Source organism: Lynx canadensis, chromosome B1 (genome assembly GCF_007474595.2).
Source record: "Lynx canadensis isolate LIC74 chromosome B1, mLynCan4.pri.v2, whole genome shotgun sequence".
Classification (NCBI taxonomy): Eukaryota; Metazoa; Chordata; class Mammalia; order Carnivora; family Felidae; genus Lynx; species Lynx canadensis.
In genome coordinates, this window is record NC_044306.2 from 143550654 (window position 1) to 143578290 (window position 27637).

Here is a 27637-nt window from a genome sequence, read left to right on the forward strand (position 1 = left end):
ATGCCAATGCCCTGAATATTCTGGCCCTCAATGAACTTTTCCCTTGGGCTTTCCCCAGTTGCTGTTTTCATCATTTCTACTCCTACACTACAGAATTGATGGAGGGAGAAAGATAAGAGCCCTGTAAATCAGATCACCATATATTTGTGCTATCTACACAATACACCTGCTTTTTGTTTTTTTCTATTGCCTGACATTTCCTCTAGTAGCTATTTTATGCTTCTTACTTAAAGACAAAACCATGTATTCTGAACAGAGGTGCCCTTATATACCCTCACGTACAAGTTGGTGCATGTGTCCATAGCCCTCAGCATCCCTTCTCTTTTCCAAAAATGCTGCCCTCAAACTCTGCTCTCTCAATTGTCTGATGTTGGAGCAGAAGACAAATAGGACACTAATATGATATTGAATATTGGTTAGCTGTTACTGTATAACAGATTACCCCCAAATGTAGTGACTTGATAAACAATGATTATCACAATTTCTGTGGGTCAGGAAATCAGAAGCAGCCTAGCTAGGTGATTCTGGGCTCAGGGTCTCTTAATCACATCTCAGTCGCAACGTCGAGGCGGCAGTCATCTGAAGGCTCGGCAGAGGTAAATGGTCTGCTTCCAAGGTGACTCACTCAGACGCCTGCAAACTGGCACTGGTTGTGGGTGAGAGGACTCAGTTCTTCGCCACGCAGACTTCACCACAGGGCCGATTGAGTGTCCTTGTGACATACACAGCAACTGACCTTCCAGAACGAAGTAATCCAAAACAGAGAAGAGAGCAAATAGTGGAGAGTCCGCCCCCAGTGAGGACTTCTAGAGCAAATACTACCCATCAGAGTTGTCTGTCTTTGGGCAGAGATGGCCAGGCCTTTACACCCACCCTGCTCAGTCACTAGATGACGGCTTCTGGAAGCTGTGACCTTATGAGGGGCATTTCTCCACAGCTCAGGCACCCGGAAGAACTGTTAGTTGAGACTGTTTGCTAACTGCACCCCCAGTGGCTGGAAAGCAAATCCTTCCTTGAAGGGGATCTGTGGTATTTATTTGTTTACTACAAGCCTCTGGTCCTTTAAAGTTTTTCCCAGTTTCAAAGCGATTTATTTTTTTATTGGCTATCATTTTTTAATGAATATTCTATTAAAAATGTTTTTATGTTTGTAGAAAAACTGTAAAGATGGTATACCTCATATAACCCACACTCAGTCTCCCCGATTATTAACATATTTTTATGGTTCACTTATTAGAATTAATCAACCTATATTTATCCATCATTATTAGCTTAAATCCATAATTTATTCAGATTTCCTTCATCAGGTAATTCAGATTACCTAATGTCCTTTTCCTGTTCCAGCACATTTAGTTGTCGTGTTTGCTTGTGCTTCTCTTGGCTGTGACAGTTTCTCAAACTTTCTTTGCTTTTGATGCCCTTGACAGTTTTTTTTATTCTTTTTTTAATGTTTATTTATTTTTGAGAGAGACAGAGACAGAATGCGAGTGGGTTAGGGTCAGAGAGAGGGAGACACAGAATCCGAAGCAGGCTCCAGGCTCCGAGCCATCAGCACAGAGCCCAATGTGGGGCTCAAACTCACAGAGCTGTGAGATCATGACGTGAGCCCAAGTCAGATGCTCAACTGACTGAGCCACCCAGGTGCCCCTCCCTTGACACTTTTGAGGAGTACTGCTCAAGTATTTGGTAGAATGTCTTTCAGCTTGGATTTGTCTGATATTTTCCTCAAGCTTAGACTGAGGTTATGAGTCTGTGGCAGGAAGATAAAAGAGGTAAAGTGCCATTCTAATTACATCATACAGTGTAGATGACAAACGCTACCTCAGCCTGATGATTAAGTCAATATCAACAATGAGTCATGTTGATAGTATAGTATCCATGATATGACGTAATGAGAATAGCATTGGGAGCTATTTCAGTTGGCTACTGTGTCCCTTTAACATACCTCTTTTATTGATTTTTGTTTTTGTTTTTGGGTGTGGTTTCTTTTTTTGTTTTTTGGGTTTTGTTTTTTTTCGGGGGGGGGTTGGTGTTTTGTTTTGTTTTTGAGCACTTTCTTATTTTCTGGCACTACAAAATGCTTCAGGCTTATCTTGTATATTCCCTGCTCCAGTCCTAGAATCTGCCACTTCTCTAATAGTCTTTGGTTCCTTTCACTGGAGGATGGCATTTAGAAACTGAAATCTAGGTGCTAGGGGTGCTCATTGCTAATTGGGGTATGGTTGCTTCTAGGCCCTCCTAGTGTTGGAGTAAGGACATATGTGTGTCTACTTACCTGTGTATTTGCATATGTCTACACATATTTTTATACGTAGTGATTTATATCTATATGAAGATAAACATGAGTCCATACGAATGTCCCCAACTCAAATCCATTAGTCCATAGAACATTGTAGCCTTCTTCCTTGTTTGTAACCTCCCAATTCAGCAATGAGAAACGTGGCTCAAATCATCCACCATTCATTTAGTGAGTTCAATGTTAGTGTACTTGTATAGTAGTTTCAGAATTGTTAACATATACCCTATAAGAAACAACTGTATCAATTGGAGCACAGTATTTATTATGTGTTCTACCTTGTGTACAGTTTCTTTTGACTTTAACCTACAGACTTCACTCATTTCCAGAGTTACTCAGGTCAGTACCTTTCCCTTCAGTGAGGACTTTCATTCATCTGTAATACAGTTAGATTCCTTCGTCACACTCTGTGTTCCATCCTGGGATCCCCAACCTCCTAAATGATTTTTTTTTTTTAGTTTACATTCATTAAGGTTCCCTCTTTATGCGAGTTATGTGGGTTTTGACAAATGCATAATGTCACGGTGTCATTCCATATATGATTCATACAGCATCATGCAGAATAGGTTCACCATCCTAAAGCATCTTCGGTATTATACCTTTCCCAAACCCCTTACAACCACTGATCTGTTTACAGAGCTTATAGTTTTGCCTTTCCCAGAATGTCACAAAAATGCAATCATACATTATATAGCCTTTTCAGGCTGACTTTTTTCAGATAGCAATATGCCCATACTTCCTTTTTACCTTTCATTCAATATCTAACTACTATTGGATACAAACAAGTTCCTGTAAAGAAAATTTTAAGAAGTCTTAATTAGGCTAGGATTCTTTTTGTGTGTGTGCACATTTTGAAGGTTTTGATCCATATTGATGTTTTACAGGAAGGCCCTCTACACTCTTGCCACTATTGAGTTTCAGTTTTTTTTTTTTTAAGTTTTTATTTAAATCCCAGTTAGTTAACATACAGTGTTATATTAGTTTCAGGTGTACCATATAGCAAATCAATACTTCCACACGTCATCACTGGGTATCACTGTTAAAAATCTTTGCCATTTTCATAGTAATGAATGACAGTTTGTAGTTTTTTAAATTTATTTTTTTGTAGTTTTTTAAATTTAAATTTCTATGACAATTAGTGGTTGAATTTTTAAAATATTTTTATTAGCCATTATTTTCTTTCTTTGTAAATTTTCTACTTGTATTGTTTGCCTATTATTTCCATAAGGAGTATTTAACTTTTTTATTGAATCATAGAAGTTTTTATGCATGAAGGGTATCAACCATTGTTATAGATATATAAAACATCTTTCTGGCTACAAAACAGTCCATTGTATCAGTGCATCAAAATTTCATAATCATTCTCTGATTATTGAATGTTAGGTTGTTTCCATGTTTTTTTTTTCTTTTTTCTCTTTCCTTCATCTCTCCTTCCCTTTATTCTTCATTCCTGCTATTATAAAAAACACAATAAACATCTTTGCACACATGTGTCTAAATTTGTAATTATTTCCTTAAGAGATGTTCCTGGAAGTGAAATTACTGGATGTAAGAGTATGAATATTTAAAAATTGTTGATATATAGAGTTATTTTTCAGAAAGAACCAACCAATTTATATTCCCATTACTAATATATTGGGGTTCCCCAGGCCAAGACACTTTCATAAAGACAAATGCTTCCTTAAAAACAGAACAACCATATGTTCCAGCAATTTCACTCCTGGGTATGTATCCAAAGGAAATGAAAACAGGATATTAAAGAGATATCTGCACCCCCCCCCATTAATTACAGCATTATGCACAACCGCCAACATATGGAAACAATCTAAGTGTCCACCAGTGGAGGAATGGATAAAGAAGATGTGTATATATATATATATATATATATATATATACACACACACACACATACTATATATATATATACACTATATATATAAATATTAATAGAATATCATTCAGCGATGACAAACAAGCAAATCCCGCCATTGCAACAATATCAAAGGACTGTAAGGGCCGTATGCTAAGTGAGATAAGTCAGGCAAAGACAGATAATGTATGACATTACTTATATATGGAATTTAAAAATGCCGAACTCACAAAAACAGAGAGTAGAATTGTGGTTACCAGGGGTGGGGGAATTGGGGAGATGTTGTTTAAGAGTACAAACTTGCAACCAGTGGATAAATAGGTCCTGGAGATCTAATGCACAGCATAGTAGTTATATGCGACAATACTGAATTATAAACATCCAAGTTACTAAGAGTTCCATCTTAATTGTTCCCACCACAAAAAAGAAATGATAATTGTGTGACATGATAGAGCTATCAGATAAAGCTACAGTGGTAATCATATTGCAATACATAAATGCATCAAATTAACACATTGTACACCTTAAACTTACACAATGTTATATGTCAATTATACCTCAATAAAAATAAAATTTTAAAAATAGAAGACAAATTATTCCCTTTGCACATACCCGGCACTGCCCAAGGGATGCCCTTCTTTAAGCCTGTTCAGATACATCCAGAAGTCCTACAGTGGTCTCTTCAATTAGCATGTGTAATTAAGAACTTGTATTGACAGACCTACGGCTGCTTATTACAAGATTCATTCTATTCCATTTTCACCATTTTTTAGAACTTCCACATAAGCCACAAAAGTATTGTGAATTGAAAAGGGACATACTGACAGCAAACAACAGCATATTTGTTAAATATACTTGTCTAGGAAAGATATAGCCTAAGAAATAATTAAAGAAATTCAATCCTAGTGCTGAAAGAAACACAAAGTTTCTAGCATTCTTCTGTAGAATTGTCATGTTAGATAATGACCTTTTGTGACTAAACATTTGTGGAATCATTGAATAGTAGTCAAAGGATTTATATTTATACACAGGCTGTTTCTTATTAATGCTCTTCTACTTATTTCTTCAAGGAAATAGTACTCGATTTATGACATTTCTTATATAAGTAGAACTATGACCTCAATATAGAAACACAACGAAAAGGAGAAATGAGAAAGGAGAAAGAAAGAGCAAAAAATTCTTACCAAATATTCTCCTGTACCAGATTATTTTTTCCTTTTTTTTTTTTTTTTTAAGTAAGCTCTATACACAATGCGGCACTGGAACCCGTGACCCTGAGATCAAGAGCCACATGTTCTACTGACTGAGCCATCCAGGCACCACTTTCTATACCAAATTTTTAATCATACCTAAAATTTCCCTGCTTACAAAGTTTTCTGTATATTTTAGATAACCTCACAAAATTATGTAAACATGCTTTAGCAAGACGTCAATGCTGGCTTACTGTAGAAACACAATCTAAGCATTGCCTAGAACCATGAAATTCTGTCTCAATTGTCAGATATAATAATAATAACTATCTGTTAGGATCTTACTATAGGATCTAGTAGGTGCTATCCGCGCATTCTCAGTCATCACAGCAATTGTGAAATGGGCTTACCAAAAGCAAGATCTGAGACAAGAAATTACGTGCAAATAGACTATTTGGAAGGTGATCCCAGGAAGCACAAGGGAGGTAGCGGGAAAAGTGAGACAAGTAGGTGAGAAAAGCCAATACAGGGTTTATTAATGAGCTGGTTACCACTGTGGGGCTCAATCCAGTTGGAGATACACTGAGGAACTTGTTAATATGCCCCAAATTGCCCCGCTGAGAGTCAGGAAGATTCTCTCTCACTGGTGGAGGTTTGCACTTGGGGACATTAACTCCTTGTACTTCTGGGCTGTCCAAGTCCCTGGGCACCAGAAAAAGCCCAAGAGCAGTGAAAGAGATGGAAGCACCCCAGAGGCGGGCAGCTGACAGGGCATGGGAGCTATCCCATGCAGCAGCAGTGGGCTGAGGGGCAATGGAGCATGGCATTGAGTGTCAGTGTATTAACCTGTTTTTTTGTTTTTTAACATGAAATTTATTGTCACATTGGTTTCCATACAACACCCAGTGCTCATCGCAACATTAACTTGGTTTTAAATTAATAAACTAGAATTCAGAAAGATTACCTGCCTAAGGTTACATTGCAGGTAAGGGGCAGACCAGGGATCCATTTAGTGTGACTACAATCCTATGCTCATTACTACTCCTACAACACATTAATGTTATAGACACACCCTGAAGATTATAGAATTAATTACAGAAATTTGGAGCCAGGAAGTACATTAGAGATTCTTGAGTCTGTTTCCCAGGGTAAGGAATCAGGATGCTGCATTAACTTGTGAGTAGAGATGATAGAGCTGGATGGTTTCAGAGTAGGACCTAGAACCAACACTTGAGACTTCCATACAGTTTCCTTCCACTATAATGCACAGCCCTTTTTGTAAATATATTTAACTCATTGAGAAAATAAAAAGATACATATTTATTTTTATCACAAATATAATATACGTTCCATTTGGAAGTTAAAATTACAGAATGGCCTCATTTCTTCTAAATAGTATCATGAGTCCTGCCTGATGGAATCCTAAAGATTATTACATATTTGATTAGTTCTCTTCGTGTTGCCTGATACTTTCTCTCCTATAAAGTAACTTCCTAAATAAAAGTAGTAAAGCTGAAATTAAATGAGCAATTAAAAATAAATGAACTACTTATTCGTTATGGTCTCTAGGAACCACTTTGAATGAAATAAAGTGTTATTCAATTAGCAAACTGAAAATTGTCTACATAATTTTGTTCATGTTCGCCATTTCCTCAAGGTGCTATGAACAGAGACTCCTATAGTTTTAAAATATTAGGAAAGTAACATAAGACGTTTTCTCTAGTGTAAAGGCACTCTATAAAGACCCGTCGTAAGACTCTAATGGCAATCTTTTAAAATGAGAAAAAATTCCATTCAAATCTGACACTATGAGGACCCCACTGGTTAAGGGCTCAGTCTCACAAGACTGCCCCCACTTGGCAAACATCTGCAAGTCCAGGGGGCTACCTGCACTAGATAGAAGAGGTTACTACAAATTTGGGGCTTCCTATGATCTGTTGAGGTTTCATAATTCACTAGAATGGTCATAGAACTCAGAAAAGTACTATACTTTTATTTATTTATTTATTTATTTATTTATTTATTTATTTATTTAAAGTTTATGTATTTATTTTTTGAGAGAGAAAGAGAGTGTGAGCAGGAGAGGGGCAAAGAGAGAGAGAGGGGAAGGATCCCAAGCAGGCTCAGCACCGTCAGCACAGAGCCCGACGCGGGGCTCCAACTCACGAATTGTTAGATCCTGACCTGAGCCTAAATCAAGAATTGGATGCTTAACGGACTGAGCCACCCAGGCGCCTCAGGAAAGCACTGTACTTTTAATTACTGTTTTATTATAAAGGATCAACTCAGGATCAGCCAAATAGAAGTACATATAGGACCAGGTCTGGAAGAGGAAAGGTTGGAAGCCTATGCCACCATCCCAGTACATTGACATATTCCCCAACTCTGAACCTCTAGAGTTTTTATCAAGGTTTCATTATTACATAGATATGATTGGTTAAATCACAGTTATGTGTTTGGTCTCAGTCTCCCCATAAAATTAGCAGTCACTCCCCATTGCCACCTCCCACAGCTGCCAGTAACTTACTTTTCATCCCTATGGATTTGCCTATACTACACATTTTGTATAAATGGAATCATATAGTATATGGTCTTCATGATTGGTTTTCTTTCAACTAGTATATTTTCTTTTTTTTTTAACATTAAGTTTATTTATTTATTTTGAGAAAGAGAATGAGGGCAGGCAGGGATGGGGCAGAGACAGCGGGGAGACAGAGGATCTGAAGCCGGCTCTGTGCTGATATCACAGAGCCTGACGCAGGGTGCGAACTCACAAACTGTGAGATCATGACTTGAGCTGAAACCAAGAGTCGGATGCTTAACTGACTGAGCCACCCAGGCACCCCTCAACTAGTATATTTTCAAGGTTCATCCATGTTGTAGCATGAATCATTATTACTGCATTCCTTTTTATTGACTAACAATATTCCATTCCATTGGGATAGATCACATTTTGTTCATCCAGACAAAAATCATCAATTTGGTGTGTGACACTTGAGCTGTTGCTGTCTTCTGGCTATTTGAACGATGCTGGTATGAATATTCAGGTACAAGTTTCTATGTGACCGTGTTTTCGTTTCTCTTGGATATATGAGTAGGAGTAGAGTTGCTATGTTACATGGTTTCTCCATATTTAACCTTTGGGAAAATTACTGTCTTCCAAAGAAGCAGCACCGTTTTACTTTCCTCCCAGGAGTGTGCGAACAGCACTGGATATTATCTCTTCACCCATGAAGAAATGAAAACTCTTCCCTTAGCTCCATTTTTTTACATGGAAGTATAGTTGATGCACAATGTTACATAAGTTTCAGGTGTACAACATGGTGATTTGACATGTCTCTACAGTAATGCTATGCTCACCACAAGTGTACCTACAATCTGCCACCACACAATGCTATTACAATACTATGCGCTGCATTCCCTAACTTTTACTCCCATGACTTATTTGTTCCATAACTGAAAGCCTGTATGTCCTACTTCCTTTCACCCATTTCATCCATTTTATCCACCCCTCTGGCAACCATCAGTGTGTTCTCTGTATTTATGAGGTCTGTTTCTGCTTTTTTGTTTATTCATTCACTTGCTTGCCCTAACGCCAATTTTTAAAAACCAGGGAAAAGATTTTATTTGGCCTGGTGAGGGTCAGTTCTTCCTTCCTGGCAGCTGGAATGCAGATGTGATGGATGGTGGTGGGACAGCCATCTAGACTATGACAGGAAAATCCCATTTTGAGAAACGGTGGCACAACGAGATGGGAGGAAATGGACGTATGATGATTGCACACTGTCATACCAACTCTGGGCTGCTCATGGTCATGTGTAAAGAAAGAAACTTTTTTTCTTTTCAAATTTTTATTTAAATTCTAGTTAGTTACCATACAGTGTAATACTGGCTTCAGGAGTAGAATTCAGGGATCCATCACTTACATACAACACCCAGAGCTCATCCGAACAAGTGCCCTCCTTAGTACCCATCACCATGTAACCCATCCCCACCCACCTCCCTTTGTCAATCCTCAGTTTCTTCTCTATCTTTAAGAGTCTCGTATAGTTTGTTTCCCTCTCTCTCTTTTTCCCTCCTCCCATATGCTCATCTGTTTTGTTTCTTCAATTCCACATATGAATGAAATCATGTGGTATGTGTCTTTCTCTGACTGACATTTCACTTAGCATGATACTCTCTAGCTCCATCCACATCATTGCAAATGTCAAGATTTCATTCTTTCTGATGGCTGAGTAATATTCTATTGTGTTTTTTTAAAATCTTCTTAATGTTTATTTATTTTTGAGAGACAAAGAAAGACAGAGCATGAGCAGAGGAGGGGCAGAGGGACAGAGGTGGAGACAGAATCCGAAGCAGGCTCCAGCTCAGAGCCTGACGCAGGGCTCGAACTCATGAGCTGAGCCAAGGTTAGACGCTTAACTGACTGGGCCACAAGGCGCCTCTACCACATCTTCTCTATCCATTCATTATTAGTCAATGGACATTTGGGGTCTCTCCATAGTTTGGCGATTGTTGATAGTGCTGCTATAAACATTAAGGTGCACGTACCCCTTCAAATCTGTAGTTTTGTATCCTTTGGGTAAATACCTAGTAGTGCAATTGCTGGGTCGTAGGGTAGTTCTATTTTTAACTTTTTGAGGAACCTCCATACTGTTCTCCAGAGTGGCTGCATCAGTTTGCATTCCCACCAACAGTACAAGAGGGTTCCCCTAAGAAAGAAACTTTTATCTTACTAGGTCACTGTGACTGGTTTTCTGTCACTCTTGGCTGAACTGAATCCTAACCAATAATCGTCTACCAGAACGTGCTGGGCACCTTCTCTCTGGGCCGGGTACCATCCTACAGAAACACTCCGTGTGCCTTAACTCAGTGATCCTCCACATCAAACCAATGAGATAAGTGCTCTTACACTTACCACCTCCCTTCAGTTTGAGATAGAAAACTGAGGCTCAGGACAATTAAATAACTTGCCCAAGTTCACACAAATTACACACAGAAGACATTGCCTCCAGAGCTCATGTCTGAAACTGTCCGGCTGAGACACCAACAAATTAATGAACCAAGAACAAATTGACCATGATAATACTAAGCTAACAGTAATATATAATTAATAAACAAGAAGAACTGTAAGCAGAGCCTCAGCTACCTCAGTTTACTCCTGATGATACATAAGAAATGGACTGTTTGAAATCGGAGGGAAATCCAACTATCCACAGATGTGCATTGGCCAAGCATTTCTGTGGCTGCCAGGCTTTAGAGTAGAGAGCTAAGGGGTGCCTGTGTGGCTCAGTGGATTATGCGTCCGACTTTGGCTCAGGTTGTGGTCTCACGGTTCATGGGTTCGAGCCCCGCATAGGGCTCTGCACTGACAGCTCAGAGCCAGGAGCCTGCTTTGGATTCTGTGTCTCCCTCTCTCTCTCCCCCTCTCCCGCTCATGCTCTTTCTCTTAAAAATAAATAAATATGAAAAAAAACTAGAGTAGAGAGCTCAATTAGAATCTTTATCACTCTGTAGATATGTGTCAATTGTAGTTTATAAACGTCAATTTTTAATAACCCATTTAGTAGATTACTAAGTAGCCTTAGCTGCCTGCAAAAAGAAGAATCACTGAAATTACACATCTTTCACATGTAACAAATGAAGATCTGCATTTGCTAAACTTACAGTCTGTCAGAAGGAGCTACAGGTCATACCTTGAGAATCATCCTTATAAAATGTTATATGTGAAATTAAGGCTCTTGCTTTAAATCTGCGGCCTTCTGTTTCTTGTTTCTTTATATTTCATATGTTTCTGCATATCTTATATGTATCTCATGTTGGTTGGAGATTTAAGATAATGAATGTTTTGAGGGACACCTGGGTGGCTCAGTCAGTTAAGCATCAGACTCTTGATTTCGGTTCAGGTCATGATCTCACGGTTCATGAGTGTGAGCTCTGTGTCAGGCTCTGCACTGACAGAGTGGAACTTGGGTTTCTCTCTCTCCCTCTCTTTCACTGTCTCTCTGATCTTCTCCCCACGTAGGCTCTCTGCCTCTCTCTCAAAATAAATAAATAAGCACATTTTTTAAAAAGAATGTTTTGAGATTATTGAATTCAATTAACACTTGCAACACCCACTCACAAGAGCTGTATGGCATAGGGACATATGATGACTAAGAATGATCCTTCCTTTTTGGAGACTCACAATCCACTAGGGAGATGCTAACAAGACAAGCACAGAGGTAAGTTCTAAAGGAGTAGAGAAGAAAGGGATTATTTGTGCCTCAGGATGTTAGAGAAGTCTTAAACAATCATTAGGACCCTGCCAAATGGAGAAGAGAGAAACCAGACTGAGGAAAAGTAACAAAAGCATAAAACTGTAGAAAAAAATTCAACAGGCTTAGGGAATGACAAGTAGCCCAGGGCAATTTATTTATTTAAAACTATATGCATATACTGTTATACTAATGTACACTATAAAAACAAACATAAAGGGGCGCCTGGGTGGCGCAGTCGGTTAAGCGTCCGACTTCAGCCAGGTCACTATCTCGCGGTCCGTGAGTTCCAGCCCCGCGTCGGGCTCTGGGCTGATGGCTTGGAGCCTGGAGCCTGTTTCCGATTCTGTGTCTCCCTCTCTCTCTGCCCCTCCCCCGTTCATGCTCTGTCTCTCTCTGTCCCAAAAATAAAAATAAAACGTTGAAAAAAAATTTTTTTTTAAAAATAAATAAAAACAAACATAAATAAAAATTATAAGGAAAAAATAAGCAGTTGTAATCATGACCATAGTGAGCACTAGGTAGTTAAAAACAGTGAGAACTGAAAGCTCATTCATTTATTTTCTAACTTTGTAATGTCTAACAATATGAAACTGAAAAATTTATTTATGTTTGGCTGGGTGCTTTACTTTCTCTGGGAAAGTGGGGAAGATCGTGAGAGCTAATAAAAGCATGATACGCTACTTGGGAATGTTTGTGAACCATCATCCTATAAACACAAAAATTATAGTCACAGCAGGCTCTACTTGTATGTTGCCAAAAAAAAAAAAAAGATATTGCTAATCACGATGGATTTATGTTTATTTATTTATTTTGAGAGAGAGAGAGGAAGAGAGCTGGAGAGGGGCAGAGAGAGAGGGAGAGAAAATCCCAAGCAGGCTCTGAGCTGTCAGCACAGAGCCCCAAGGGGGGCTCGAACCCATGAACCGTAAGATCATGACCTGAGTCTAAATCAAGAGTCAGATGCTTAACTGACTGAGCTCCAGGCACCCCTATCATGATGACTTTTAATACTATTATCAGCTAATACTTCAAGTCTTGAGGAGTAGCTCATCATTAAAAATGGAGAATATAAATCACTGTTTCAAATGTTCTTTACTACAGTTTTAAATTTGGGGCCCAATTCTTGTCAGATGTAGATAGTTACTGTTTTAAGTTTAAGGCTGTTTAAGGCTCATACTAGGCGTAAGCCTCCCTTAGGCTTAAAATTAAGTATTATCTTTAATTTGTAGTTTCTTTTGAGAATTTTTAAAAAATCATTTGCCTTCTTGGTGAAGATTAATTTAAAACTACATAATATAATCTGCAAATTCACTCAAAAGGTGTACAAATACAGGGGCGCCTGGGTGGCTCACTGCTGTCAGCACAGAGCCTAGTTCGGATACTCTGTCCCCCTCTCTCCACCCCTCCCCTGGTCTCTCTCTCGCTCGCGCTCTCTCTCTCTCTCTCTCTCTCAAAAATGAATAAACACTTATTTTATTTATTTATTTTTTTTTAATTTTTTTTTCAATGTTTATTTATTTTTGGGACAGAGAGAGACAGAGCATGAACGGGGGAGGGGCAGAGAGAGAGGGAGACACAGAATCGGAAACAGGCTCCAGGCTCTGAGCCATCAGCCCAGAGCCCGACGCGGGGCTCGAACCCACGGACCGCGAGATCATGACCTGGCTGAAGTCGGACGCTTAACCGACTGCGCCACCCAGGCGCCCCTAAACACTTATTTTAAAAAAGGTATACAAATACCAACAATGTTATAGTATAGTATAAAAACAAAAACTATTTAGTATAAAAACTTTTATACTAAAGCAAAGAAGTGAGGATGCCACCATCAACCTGTAGCATCTTCCCTTAGGGTACTTCCCTTACTGCCTACAACACGAGGCAGTCCAAGTGCCTATCTATATATGCGTGTGGCATCTCCCTCACTAGTATATAAAGTCAATGAGCACAATACCATATACACGGGAGGCATTCAATACACATGTATTGAATGAATGAAAGAATGAATAGGGAGAAAAGGTAGATCTTTGTAGGTAGATCTTAAAGATCTTGACCTTGTAAGCAATGAAGAACCATTGCAGAGTTGTAGACCTTTTCTGTTACTGTTTTAACAAGACAGCAGCATGATCAGATCTAGTTTTTAGGCTTAGAAGATGAGCAGCAGGGTGGAGGATGGACTGGAGTTAGAGAAGGAAGACTAGGAATTTGAGATAAAGTTCAAGAGATGGAGTTGATAGAACTTAATGATTTATTGGCTGTGGGGGTGTGGAAGTGTTTGGCATTAATTCAAGTTGTCTAGTTTGGATGCCTGTGAACTTGATAATATAGGAAGAGTGACTTTGGGGGAAGGAAAGGATAATGAGGGCTGGTCTGGACATGCTGAATTTGAGCCCACAGAGACCCAGAAAAAAGCTGGCAATGTGAGACTGGAGCTCAGGAGGAAGGCTCAAACGCAATGACCTATTTTGAGGTGATAATTAAAACAATATTTGATGATGAGATTTCTCCCAAAGAGATGACACATTTGAAAGAGAACTTCATCCTATCACTTCTCAGCTTTAAGGCTGTTGGACACCTGTGATCTAAAAGATAAAATCCAAATGTCTTAAATCAATACTCAAAACCCTTCTCAGTCTATTGCCAACTTATCTCTTGTTCAGTCTTTTATTCAACCCATCAGTCCTTACAGAGAGCCTGGATGTGCCACAGTGTGTGCCAGGGACAGAGAGATGACTAAGTCTTGGTTGATGGCCTGGGGAAGAGGGACAACAAAACAGAGTATTAGGATTTAGTAAAATATGGATAGTAACAGGGACTATCTCATAGGCTGTAGCAAGAATTGAATAAGTTCTACACATAAAACCCTTAAAACAGTGCTGAATATGTATTAACTGTTATTATAGGAGGGGCAGGTAATGGGCCTAGGAGTGTGGCTCCCTCAATTGGGTGGCAACTGAGATGAATCTTGAAGACAATTTAAGTTAGCTAACATAAGGGGAAAAAGGGTGGATATAGAGAAAGACATTCCTGAACTTCTTGTTCTCTTGTGTAGTAGGCTGAATGTTGGGTCCCAAAAAAACATGTGCATGTCCAAATCCCTGCAACCTGCGGATGTGACCTTACTTGTAAAAAGGTAAAGCTTTACAGATGTAATTAAATTAAGGATCTTATGATCATATTATCCTGGATTTTCTGAGTGGGTCCTAAATCCAATGACAAATATCCTTGTAAGAGACAGAAGAAGAGATGGCCATGTGAAGAGAGCCAGAGATTGGAGCGATGTGGCCACAAGCCAAAGAAGCCAAGAAATGTGGACAGTAACTGGGAGCTGGAAGAAGAAGAGAAGGATTCTCTCCTAGAGTCTCTAGAAGGAGTCCAGCTCCTCCAACACCTTGATTTCTACCGTCTAACCTCCAGAACCATGAAGGAATACATTTCTGTTATTTTAAGCCACCCAGGTTGTGACCATGCATCACAGCAGCCCCGGGAATAATACACATTGTTATTCTGAGTCCTCTACACAACTAATTCTTTGCTAGTGGTGAACAAGATGCAGTCTGGCTCTCATGGAGCCTACATTCTGATTGAGAGGGCCACACAAAAATGAACAAATATATAATTTCTTTTTTTTAATTTTTTTTATTGCTTTTGAGAGAGAGCATGAGTGGGGTAGGAGCAGAGAGAAAGGGAGAGAGACAATCCCAAGCAGGCTCTGCACTGTCAGTGTCAAGCCAGGGCTGGAACTCATGAACCATGAGATCATGACCTGAGCCGAAACCAAGAGTCAGATGCTTAACCAACTGAGCCACTCAGGCACCCCTATAAATTACTTCTTTTTGTTTAATTAAAAAAAAAATTTTTTTTAATGTTTATTTATTTTTGAAAGAGAGAGAGAGAACATGAGCAGAGGAAGGGCACAGAGAGAGGGAGATACAGAATCCAAAGCAGGCTCCAGGCTCTGAGCTGTCAGCACAGAGCCTGACGCGGGGCTCAAACTCACAACCTGAGATCAGGACCTAAGCGGAAGTTGAACCCTTAACCGACTGAGCCACCAAGGCACCCCCCCCCAATAAATTATTTCTAATAGTAGGTGTTAGGGGCCATCAAAGTTAAGCTCTGAATTCTATATCCAATTGCCCACTTGCCATCTCTACTTAAATGTCTAACGGGCATCTCAGACTTAACTTTTCCCAAATAGAAATGCCTGAGATGCATGGAGGTGGGACACCGATCAAGATGGTCTGGGAGAGGTGATACATGCAGGAAGAATAGATGAGCTAAAGCAGTGACTAAAGGTAGGGCAGTTCCAAACGAGGCACTCATTTTTGCTTTTGTTTTACTTTAGGAAGGAAAACAGCCAGTGGAGGTGACGAGAAGAGGCTGCAGATTCAGGGCAGAGGGGTTCAGAAGGAGTAATGATTCAGAGGAGGTGGGATGCTATGAGGCATAGGTGGGAAAACAGTGTAGGTATCAGGGTCTTTGAAGGGAAACAGGTACAGAGTAAAGGCTAAATGATGTTGACTCCAGATTAAAATCATCTGTCACTTACTGGTTGTAAAATAGTAGGAAATTACATTCGCTGGATCTTCATTTCCTCAACTATAAAAAAGCATAACAATAGCTCCTAACTCATAGGAATTTGTTAGGAGAATTAAATATATTAATATGTGTTTAAAGTATCTGGCTCAGTGTCTGGCAATGAATATGCAATAAATGTCATTATTACTATTAACATTATTAAAAGTAGCATCAGGTTTAGAATCAGAATGTGAGCACTGAAAGGAACTTCAGAATCATCTAGTCAGATGCCTTCATTGTACAAATGGAGAAACTCAGGCTGAGAGTGTTTGTAAATTGGCCAAGTTTAAAGAAATAGTTGGAGGCAGAGCCAAGACTTGACTAATCAATTGAAAGTCTGCTTTCCCCGAGTGGGCTTCACATATAGATTTGGAAATCCTAAGAATAGAAGTGGTAAGTGAATCTGGGCACACAGTCAAAGTAACTCAAGTAGGACACAGTGAATGAGCAGAGAATGTGGAAAGGAGAAATGGAAAGAAGGGCTAGCAAAAAGGGTGGTCAAGGAGGTAAGAGAAGCACCAGACAAGAGTAATGAAGCCAAGACAGAGACTTCAAAGGATTAAAATGGTCAGCTGAGTCAAATACTCCAGAAAGTTGAGGAAAGAGTATGACTCTAGTGCAAAGTGCTACATTTGAAGTCAACTTGATTTGAGTATCAGTTCCACAAGATGCTAAACTCAGAGAGACTTGGTTTTCCCACGGGTAAAATCAGGATGTATGTGGAAAATCTACTGACTCTTTTGACAAATTGATACCTATACCTTCTAAAGTTGGGAGGAGTCTTTCCACTTGGAGAGCAGTAGCTGGGCCTTAGTCCAGACCCTGAAATTAACCTTACTCTTGTTTCTGTCACACTCATAGCCACAACCAGCAGATGGGCCGTGGGAGAAAAACATGGATTTACAGTTCCTCTCTTTGCCATTAGTATGGCTGAGACACGTTATATAATATTAAGTAAGATACTAGTAAAGGCTAGACCTCTAATGTTGGGGCTGGTCATGGAACTCTTTGTTTCACCTTCTAGATCCCCTCTGTAGATAAATTCATCTCATCCATTAGCTTTAATTTTTTATTATTTTTAATAATAAAATAAGTTTTCAACAATTTTATTATTTTTAAAAATATTTATTTTGGGGACAGTGCAAGCAGGGGAGGGGCAGAGAGAGGGGGTCAGAGGATCTGAAGCAGGCTCTGCACTGACAGGCTGTCAGCATGCAGCCTGATGTGGGGTTCGAACTCATGAACCGCAAGTTCATGAACTGAGCCGAATTCGGATGCTCAACTGACTAAGCCACCCAGATGCCCCAAGACTCTCAGATTTATTTCTCCATTTCTGAATTCACCCCTGAGCTCCAGACCTACATGCCCTGCTACCTTACTCTAGACCATTATTTAGATGTCTAATAATCATCTCAAACTTAAGCTTTCCAAAAGGGAACCCTTGACTTCCTGCCCCCAAACCAGGTCTTACCTCAGTAGTCACGATCTTGGTGAGTTTTAGTCAACACACTAGCACATTCCCTAGGTTTTATCTCCAGAACATTTTCCAAATCTCAATCCCTCTCTACACCTGATACTTGCTATTGCAAACTACCACCATCTCTTCTTACCTGGGCCACCGCAGTAGTCTCCCAAGTGGATTTTCTGCTTCTACCTCAGCATCCCCCTTAATCTATTCTCCACACAGCAACCAGATAAACTGTTTCATATGGAAATCACTGGTTACCCTCCTGATTATAAACCTCCAATGGCTTCCCATCGCACTTAGATTAAAACCCAAACCCCACTAGGCCTTATAAGATCCAACACTGCTCACTGTTTGGACTTCTCACTCCGCATCTCTCACTCTCTCTTTCTTGCTCTCTGATCCAGCTTAGCCCCCAGTTTGCTTTCTGCTCCTGAAACACACCACACTCATTTCTGATGTAACATTAGCTATTCCTTCTATCTGGGGTGCCTTCCCCATCCTGCTCTGCTATTCTCCATCTTTACATGGCTGTCCTCCTCATCACTGAGGTCTCTGTTTATTGTCATCCTCGGAGAGAGGCCTTCTCTGTCCATCCTTGCTAGAGTAGCTCTCTGGTTGGTCTCCATCATATCCATTGGCTTTTGTTTCTAATTAGTTGTCACTAGTGATATTTTCATGTTCACTTTTATGTTTATTGTGACTCTTCCCTACTGGAATGTAAGTTTCCTGAAAGCAGAGATTTTGTCTGTTTGGTTTACCACTGGGTTTTGGAGCCTCTGAAAAATGCATATGCATGGTAGGCCTTCAATGAATACCAATGAACAGACAAACAAATAAATAAAGGTAGGCTCTGGGCTGGAGAAAGGACATAAGTGCAGAGAGCCCTGTATCGTTAGTTCATCTGACTTGTAAGTTAGAGCCCTGAACTTCAGCAGGAAAATGCCTTCCCCTTGCTACTTCAGAGTGCCCTGGGGACTACCCAGACTTGTAGTGAGTGGGTGAGTGAGTGAAAGAGACAAAGAGGAAGGCAGAAAGGAAGAGGAGGGGAAGGAGGAGGAAGAGAAGAGATAGAAAGAGAGACTGGGAGAGAAAGACAGAGTGGTGGGGAGCCCTGGTTTACTCTCATGCTTGTGTAAGGTTCACTTTAGCTCTGGTTTCCCCTGAGGATCTCCCTGCCTACCTGGATGATGGACATTGGGCAGCTCCACCTTCTTGGATGGAAATGTCATTCTATATCCACTGTAGAGGTTTGGACCAAAGGCAAAGAATAAGCACATCAGAATACATCCTACAAGAAATACAATCATATTAATAGCAAAGAGAGCTACTTTGTGCAAGGCAATGGTCTCTACTCTACACATTTCCCACATGTATTCTGAAGATCAGATAAAGGGAAGTGATCTGGATTGTGCCACACATGGATAAGTCACTATATTACACTGCTGATGAGGAGAGTGAGTACTCCTGGCAAAATGCCCTCTGTGTTACTCATGCCACAAGACTGGGGGGTTTACAAAGGCGATTTTGGTGTCCTCTCTATCCCAGATGACTCCCATATCTCCTTCAGCACCCCCTCATGGTTCCGTAATGTTACGATGCTCTCACTTCCACTATGCTTCATCCTCATGATTGCACTCTGAATCTTATCGTACCCTCAAAACAACTCCACTGTGGAAACCTTCAGCCAGAAGACGGAAGAATATTTGATATTCCGCTCACAATATCCCACCCTTCTAGCTCTCATATTCACTTACTCCCATTGTCCCTGCTTTTCAAACCCCACCAAGACTTCCTCAAACCTTTTCTCCCCATCTCTTAGCCCACCAATTAATGTAGTAGCTATTTTTTTTTCTTTCTATTCTCAATAGGAAAAGTGGCTCTCCCTGTCCTGTCCCGGGAATCTCTCTACCTGAACTCTGGACTCCAGCCCCACCTCCAGCTCCTAATTTATCAATTATTTACTCTCTCCTCTAGGTCTTCAACTTATCTCTTCCTGGCGTTTTTCCCTCAGCACATAGATCATATCTCTTCAAACAACCACTGAAAAAACAACCAACCAAACTTAGATTACAGGATCTGATATTCTCCTTATCTAGATTTCTCTCCTTCCTTTCATGGCCAAGTCTCTCACCCCACGGTCACCCCACTCACTCTTCATCCCTCTGAAACCTGACTTCTGTCCCCACCACTCTTCTGACACTGCTCCAGACCAGACTCCAGTGACCTAACAAGCTATGGTCCTATTTCACTTCTTATCAAACTTGGCGTCATCTCTAGAAAGCTGTCCCTTCTTCTGCTTCTGTGCTTCTGTGCCACCCCACTCTGTGGTGTTCCTCTTCCTCCAGCAGCTCCTTCTAAGTCTCCCTAACTCATTTCTATTCCTCTTTCTCTTTGGTAAGGGAGGATTTACCCTCCACCCCTTCCCTTCCCACCGCCTGTAAATCTCTCTCTAAGCAATTTTGTCATTGCCTAAGGCTTCAACAGTTATTCACATATGCTAATCTCATACATTCTTGGAGTCTCAAACCTATATTGCTTTCTAGATATTCCTGTTTTTATGGCCCACAGGCACCTCTACCTCAATATGCCTTGAATGGAATTTATAATCTTTCCCATTTCAAAAACTGACTTTCCTCCATATTTTCTATCCATGTAGATATAACAACTATCCATCCAGTGACTCAGGCTAGATGCAAGAGAGAAGCCAAGTTTGTTCCTCCCCACCTCAACTGTGTCCTCTCCACCATCCTGGCTCCTCTGGCTCCAAATCCTGTCGAATTTACCCACTAGCTATCCCTTCAATCCATCTATTCATCTCCCTGTCTTTGACACTGCTGGACTCAGACCTTTCACAACCTTGTTCTGGATCATCTCAATAACTTCTGGACTGTTCTCCCTGCTGAGAGCTTCCTCTCCCTCCTCCAGCCTGGAGATTTGATACTGTTTTTTTCTTTGTCATGGCGATTCATTTATGTCCTTTTTTCTCTTTAGTGTCTTTTTCAAACTAAAAAGTAATACACTGTTATTGTAAAATAGCCAAAAAGTTTATAAGGTCATAAAGAAAAAGTTAAAGTCACCTTAATCCAGTCCTCAAATCTTACTCCCAAATAAGCCTTTTGGTTTTTCTAAAAATATGATCATATTCAACATATTCTATTTGTTTTACTTTAAGAGGCACTTGTTTCTCCTCGCATTTAACAAAATCTGAAACCAAAATGTATCATACAATCCATGGCATCTTAAATTTCTTAAATATACTACTGTTCTGCAATGTACTATTTTTACTTATTAATCTGGGTCATGATTCCAAACCAGCACTGCCTCCAGGATGATCTTTCTAAAGTACGAATCTAGTCAGGTCACTACCTTCCCCAAAATTCTTCAAAGCTCCCCTCCTTTCCCCTCCCCCGTCCCCCTCACCACCCCACCTCCATTCCCCTCCATGCTATAGGCCCTTCATTTTCTGACTCTCCTGCTTTTCCAGTTTCTTTTCCGGCACATCTGCACACAGTCTTCCTTAAAGCCTAGTACAGTAAAACCTGGATTACCAGTAACTTGTTCTGCGAAGGTTCTGCAAGATGAGCAAACATTTCTACTAAATTTTAACTTGATAAATGAATGATGTCTTGCAATACAAGTGTATGAGTAGTACTTCAAGTCCAAACTTATGTCCATATCATCACTCCTCCTTGCCATTAGACCCCTTCTTTTATTTTTAAAAAATGTTTCTTATTTATTTTCGAGAGAGAAAGCGAGAGCAAGCAGAGGAGGAGCAGAGAGAAAGGGAGACAGAATCCCAAGCAGGCTCCTCACTGTCAGCATAGAGGCTGATGTGGGGCTCCAACTCACCAACTGTGAGATCACGACCTGAGCTGAAATCAAGTCTGATGCTTAACTGAGCCCCCCAGGTGCCCCAAGACCCCTTGTTTAACCAGAAGTTTTGAGAAATATCAAAGGGCGGGGTGGGGGGGGGAATGGTTCTTTCCACTTTCTGCTCTAAAACGCCCACCTGAGTTTACCATTTGGACTCCTTCCTGTCGTAGGCATACACACACCTCAGTCCCATCAAAACTCCACACCAGGAAATAAACACAAAAGGAAGCTGAAGTTTAATACAAAACTTTTATTTCAATAATCATCTGAAAAACTTGATGTTAATGTTCCACCTCAGCAAAAACCACTATTCCCCTCTCAACCCAGTGTTGGGTTTGAACCACCATTGGCATTTGAAAATGCCAAAAACAGACAAAAATTGTTCCCAGTTCTTCATTCTGACCTAGATAATGTAAAGCCAAGGCTTCCAATTCATTCATGGAAAACTACCAGGGTACTACTGGGAACTTAAAGCTCATGTGCCTGGCAGTCACGAAGATTGGTCCGTGTTGACAACTGTCGGGCCAACATACTTTCAACACCCTCCCTTAGGCAAAAAGGATAGGGACTCATGAAACCACCAAAAATAGTAGAGCAGAAGGAAAAGTGCAAAGATAAGCGGGGAGTATAGGAGAAAAAAGTGTAGTGACAGGGCAGGAGATAGACACTTTATAATAGGAAATACAGCTGAAGGAAAGAGTGGGGGAGGGCATGGAACTGTACAGGTACACACACAGGTAAAACAATAAAAGTATCTTGGGCATGGAAACAGAACCGACAAACAAGAAAGACCTCCACTCAAAGACCTCAATTAAAGAAAGTAAACAGATGAAATGGAAGGGGAAAGCAGTTGTTAAGAAAAGCATTGTAATTCCACAGTCTTGAGGCCAATGAAAAAGACAGCTCCAATCTACAAATGGACTGGATATTAGGAAGTTTGCAGCCTCTCAATGGAGAATAAGAGTCAAGCCGCCATTCTAAGGTTGGGAGCAGTGGGGTTAAAGTAGGCAAGCTTGTAATGTGCACCTTAATAGGCTTCAGCCTGTGGGGAGAAACCTTACATTCCGAGAGGAAAGACAAGAAACACCACTCAGGCCAACACAAAAGGGACTGTACAAAAATCTCTTCTGTTCACAAACTTTGGAGTAAATAGAAGCAAGGTAACAATAGACAACAAATACCTTAACTGCATAGTTCCTGTTCCCTTAAAGCTGCTGGGGCAATCAACTATCTGATTTTTCCTAAACGTGAGACAATTACTAAGGCAAAGAAAGGCCGAAACCAACCGGCAACTTTCAGCATGATTTCTCCTTTCAGTACAGACTTAGGTGTATTTAGATCTCTTGCAGCCGGGTGCCGGAGGAGAAGCCGGGGCAGTGTGTCCAGATCAAGGAAGGCTTATTTGGGACGCAAAGTCTTCAATACCACGACTTCAATACCACCTCAGGGAATCTGAAATTACTACCCCAGAGCGTTAATAAAGGCACCTTTTTGGGAGACCGCAGAATGCCAGTAAATTTACACCTTCTTCCCCACCCATCGACTTTCGCCATGACTTGCGCAGGAACGGGTTTTCCTTGCTTTCGTTTCTATGTGGCCGAGACCCAAAGGAGCGGCCGGTCGCTTACCTGCTTTCCATTTCCCGGCCCGGGAGGGGCTCCGCGTCCTGCAGAGAGGTTCGCTGCCGGCTCCCTCTGGCTGGCGACTCACCTACGGAGCTGTCTCTGGCTGGGACCAGCCTGACTCATCTGGGAGAGGTGGCAGGGCCGGGGAGACCTCAGAGGGCGGAAGGACAGGAGGAGGCGGGCCGGGCCCTTCCTCCAGAGCCAGGGAAGAGGCGTCGCCGGGGCGCAGGTGAAACCGATTCCGACCTATCCCGGGAACTTTCGCTGCGGGGACTCGCTGGGAGAGGCCCGCGTCGCGCAGGGGCGGTGGGGGAACCGCCCTCTCCCACCCGGACTGCGTGCGGGGGCTCAGCCCGGGGGCCTCGCGCGCTCTTGGCGCGCTCCGGGACTGCAAGCAGCGCCGCCCTCCACGGCTGATGGAGGCGGGTGGCGCCGCCCCGAGCGCAGGTGACACACCGCAGGCCAGGGTTTCGGCTGGCAGGGGAGAGCGCTGGGAGGGCGCGGACACCCGGGGCCAGGGGACGACAAGGCAGCGATGGCCCGAGAGTTGAGCCAGGAGGCACTACTGGATTTTCTGTGCCAGGCTGGAGGAAGAGTGACCAACGCCGCCTTGCTGGGCCACTTCAAGAGCTTTCTCCGAGACCCCGACGCGCCCCCCAGCCAACACCAGCGCCGCCGCGAGCTCTTCAAGGGCTTCGTCAACTCGGTAGCCGCAGTGCGCCAGGACCCCGACGGCACCAAGTATGTGGTGCTCAAGAGGAGGTACAGGGACCTTTTGGGGGAGGAGGGGCTGCAGCGACCCCGCGACCCGCCCGCTGCCGCCGCCCCTACAGGGAGAGCTGCTCCCTGTTCCCCGCAAGGCGCCCGCCAAAGGGATCCGCCGCCGCAGCCGCCCAGGAGGCGGCGGCACGAGAAGGGGCCAGAGGAGGAGCCAGCAGGTGCCGCAGCCCCAGCCGCCCACGCAGGCTGTAATGGACTCACCGCCAGCCGCACCCGGGAGGCAGCCCGGGGAGGCGGCGGGCGGAGGGGCGGCTCTGGCCACAGGGCCGGAGCGAGGTGCGCGGCTGTGGAGACGCAGGGCCGCTGCTGCTGGGAATGCCACCAAAACAGCCTGGAGGGACTCCCGGGCGAGCAGGTGCTCGGCGCAGTCCCAGACCCCGCCACCGCCACCGCCACCGCCGGGGACAAGCCGGCGCGTGTCCCGCTGGCCCGGGATGATCGCGAGCCTCCCGGGCAGCAGCCGGAAGGCTTGCCCGCTGAGCACGCACCGGTGCCCACAGCGCCCTGCTCTCCTCCTGCAACCGTCGAGGCTGCTGGAAGTGGGGCTTGGCCGCCTCCTCTCCTGTCCCTCCCTACTTCCCCTGCAGACCAGCCAGAGCTGCTGACCCCGAGCTCTCTGCATTATTCCATCCTGCAGCAGCAGCAACAGCGCACTTGGGAATGGGTGGCCAGACATCCCCAGATACCCAAGGCCCGGAACCAAGGACCCATCAGAGCCTGGTCAGTGCTGCCGGACAATTTCCCCCAGATACCATCTGAGCCCAACTTCTGTGTCCCAGAACCTAACTCAGAGCCTCTAGACCCCTCTCTTTCATCTCATTCTCTCCTTCCTGTTGTTCCGGAATCCTGTCCCCAGAATACTCCATTGACAGTCTTTCGTAGCATTCGTAGTCAGCTGTCCCTCCAAGATCTGGATGACTTTGTGGACCAAGAGAGCCATGGCAGCGAGGAGAGCAGCAGTGGGCCCAAGGAATCCCCAGGGGGTTCTGAAGAGGGGCTGCAAGTTACCCTGGGAACCCCAGATTGGAGAAAGCTCAGGGATCCGGCTGGGGGCCTTTCTCCAAAAGAGGGCAGCCCCAGCAGGAGCCCTCAGGGCCTCAGAAACAGAGGGGATGGTCACACCTCTCAGCAGGTCTCGACAAAGGCTAATGGCCTTGTAGGCCACCCCCAGGAGTCTTTCCCCTGGCCAACTCCTAAGTTAAGGAGAGCCCTCAGGAGGAGCTCACAGGCAGGGAGAGCCAAATTGTCTTCTTCCGATGAGGAGTGTCTTGAGCAGGACTTGCTGAAAAGGACTCGTCGCCCACCACGGTCCAGGAAACCATCCAAGGCAGGAGCAGTGTCCAGCCCAAGAGTGGATGCTGCTTTGACACCACAATCTGCAGACATTAAGGCTGCTGCTGCTGCTGCTGAGTGGCATCCTCACACCCCCTGGGCCGAGGGTGGGGAGGAATCTGCAGCCTTGGTCCCGCACAGACCTGAGCACAAGTCATCTCTGGTCCCCCTAGATGCCAGGGAGCATGAATGGATCGTGAAGCTTGCCAGTGGCTCTTGGATTCACGTGTTGACTTTGTTTTGGGAGGACCCCCAGCTGGCTCTGCACAAAGACTTCTTGACTGGGTACACGGCCTTGCACTGGATAGCCAAACATGGTGACCTCAGGGCCCTTCAGGACTTTGTCTCTAGTGCACAGAAAGCCGGGGTTACTCTTGATGTAAATGTGAAGTCCAGTTGTGGATATACCCCTCTGCACCTTGCAGCCATTCACGGCCACCAGGGGGTCATCAAAGTGCTAGTGCAGAGGTTGGCTTCTCGGGTCAATGTCCGGGACAGCAGTGGGAAGAAGCCATGGCAGTATCTGACCAGTAATACCTCTGGGGAGGTATGGCAGCTACTGGAAGCCCCTCGGGGAAGGCCCATTTTTCCTGTCTATCCTTTAGTCCGAAGCTCTTCCCCCACCAGGAAGGCCAAGAGCCGGGAAATATCTAGAAATATCACCCGGAAGTCTTCCTTTGCTGCACTACTCAAAAGTCAGCACAGCAAATGGAAATTGGCCAACCAGTATGAGAAATTCCCCAATCCAAGGGAAAGAGAAGAGTATAGTGACTGAGGTGGGCCCCTCTTTTGAACATGCAGCCACACACCACACACCAGCACATCCTTGAGGTGTTCATTGAGAAAATTCAGGGGGAATAGAAAAATTGCTGAGGCGTTGGTAAGGAAGAGATCGTCTGACGTGGTTTACCTCGTGTTTACTTGCCTGGATTTTATGTCAGCACATCCTGAACCTTAGGGGTCACCCAAACTTTCTGACAGCTCAAGTCTTTGGGCCATTGAAACCTAGACACAGGGCAGAGTCAGACTTAAAACCCAGTAAATAGTCTTCCTCTTTCCTTGTCACCACAGATCTGGGCACAGTGAGCCACATTGGTTTTCGAAGCAGCAGCCCCAGGCCTTGACTACAGAGAGAACAGATGTTTAAGAAAAAGGGAGCCAATTCAAGGGATTGAGGAAGCTCAAACAAAATCCTCTGGCTAGTACCTCTCTGGCCTCTATCATTTGGAGAATGAATCCTGGCTGAGTGGAAAGCACCAGGTTTGAAATCAGATGGCTCCTATTTTCTTCTTTTTCTCTTTTTCTTCCTTCCCTCCCTGCCTCCCCCTCCTTCTCCCCTTCCTCCTTCCCTCTCCTTCTTTCCTTCCTTCCTCCTTCCTTCCTCCCTCCCTCCTCCCTCCTTTCTTCCTTCCCTCTTCTTTCTTTCCCTTTCTTTCTTTTCTTTCCCTTTCTTTCTTTTCTTTTCTTTCTTTCTTTCTTTCTTTCTTTCTTTCTTTCTTTCTTTCTTTCTTTCCAAATCAATGAAATAAAATTATTACTGGAGAGTGGAACTTATTTTAAGATTCCTCAGCCCTATCTTCAGATCTTCCTTTGAATTCAACCTAAGGTGGCTAATATGCGAGATGATTAATACCTTATTTGTATCTCTTCTCCATGATTAGAGAAGCAGTTAGGTAGGATCCAGTTATGACTGGCATTCAGGCTCTGCTTTTTTAAATAAATCAACCTAAGGGAAACTTTCCAAATGTAAAAACTGTTGGCTCATTTGCATAGTTGCTGAAATCATCTTTCATGGAAACTCCCTGTGTAACAAATGGCAAAATCAGCATTAGTAGTTTTCAATAGGATGGAAGAGCCAATGTTCATATTCTGGGGAAGCAATAAGGGTTAAGAGGTAAATGCTTCCCCACCGGGAATTTTCTAAGCTGCTAAAAATATAATTTAATTTGCACTAAACTTGTTGCCAATTAAGATTAAACATTAGCCTTGAAGTGCTGTATCTCTAACAGGAAGTGTTCCTTTTATTTGTTTGTGATGGGTCTGATCTCTGTGGGTCCATGGAATGAGAGAATGGCTACTCTGTAAATTGCAGTAGAACATTAAGGTTTCAGAATGTAAATTCAAAGAGAGCTGAAAAATTAAATTTCCCTATGGAAATTGTTAATATTTTATGGAATGTTTTCATGTGCAATGTCAGTGATGTATTTTCACAGTATTTTTGTGTTTCTTCTGGTTATTTTTCACCATTGAAATATCAACAAATCTTTATAAGTTATTGTACTTATGCTGATTACTATTGACTTTCTTCTTTAGAAAATTGTGTTTCAAATGAGTGTCAAATATTTCTTTCTTTATAGTTTTACCTTAT

The 27637-nt window shown here is 42.7% G+C and overlaps 1 protein-coding gene and 1 long non-coding RNA gene across 2 annotated transcripts; one reads left to right on the forward strand and one right to left on the reverse strand.

The window, feature by feature from the left end:
- Positions 1–14277: 14277 nt before the first annotated feature.
- LOC115512528 lies at positions 14278–23315 on the reverse strand. The gene is made up of 3 exons (XR_004343545.1): positions 23161–23315; positions 18840–18898; positions 14278–14365 (listed from the first exon to the last, which is right to left on the reverse strand). It is a non-coding gene; the product is annotated as an uncharacterized LOC115512528 (long non-coding RNA).
- A 293-nt stretch (positions 23316–23608) lies between these two features.
- SOWAHB (sosondowah ankyrin repeat domain family member B) lies at positions 23609–26595 on the forward strand. The gene has a single exon (XM_030311925.2). The coding sequence runs from the start codon at positions 23693–23695 to the stop codon at positions 26042–26044; it is 2352 nt and encodes a 783-aa protein (XP_030167785.1). The 5' UTR covers positions 23609–23692; the 3' UTR covers positions 26045–26595.
- The last annotated feature ends 1042 nt before the right edge of the window (positions 26596–27637 follow it).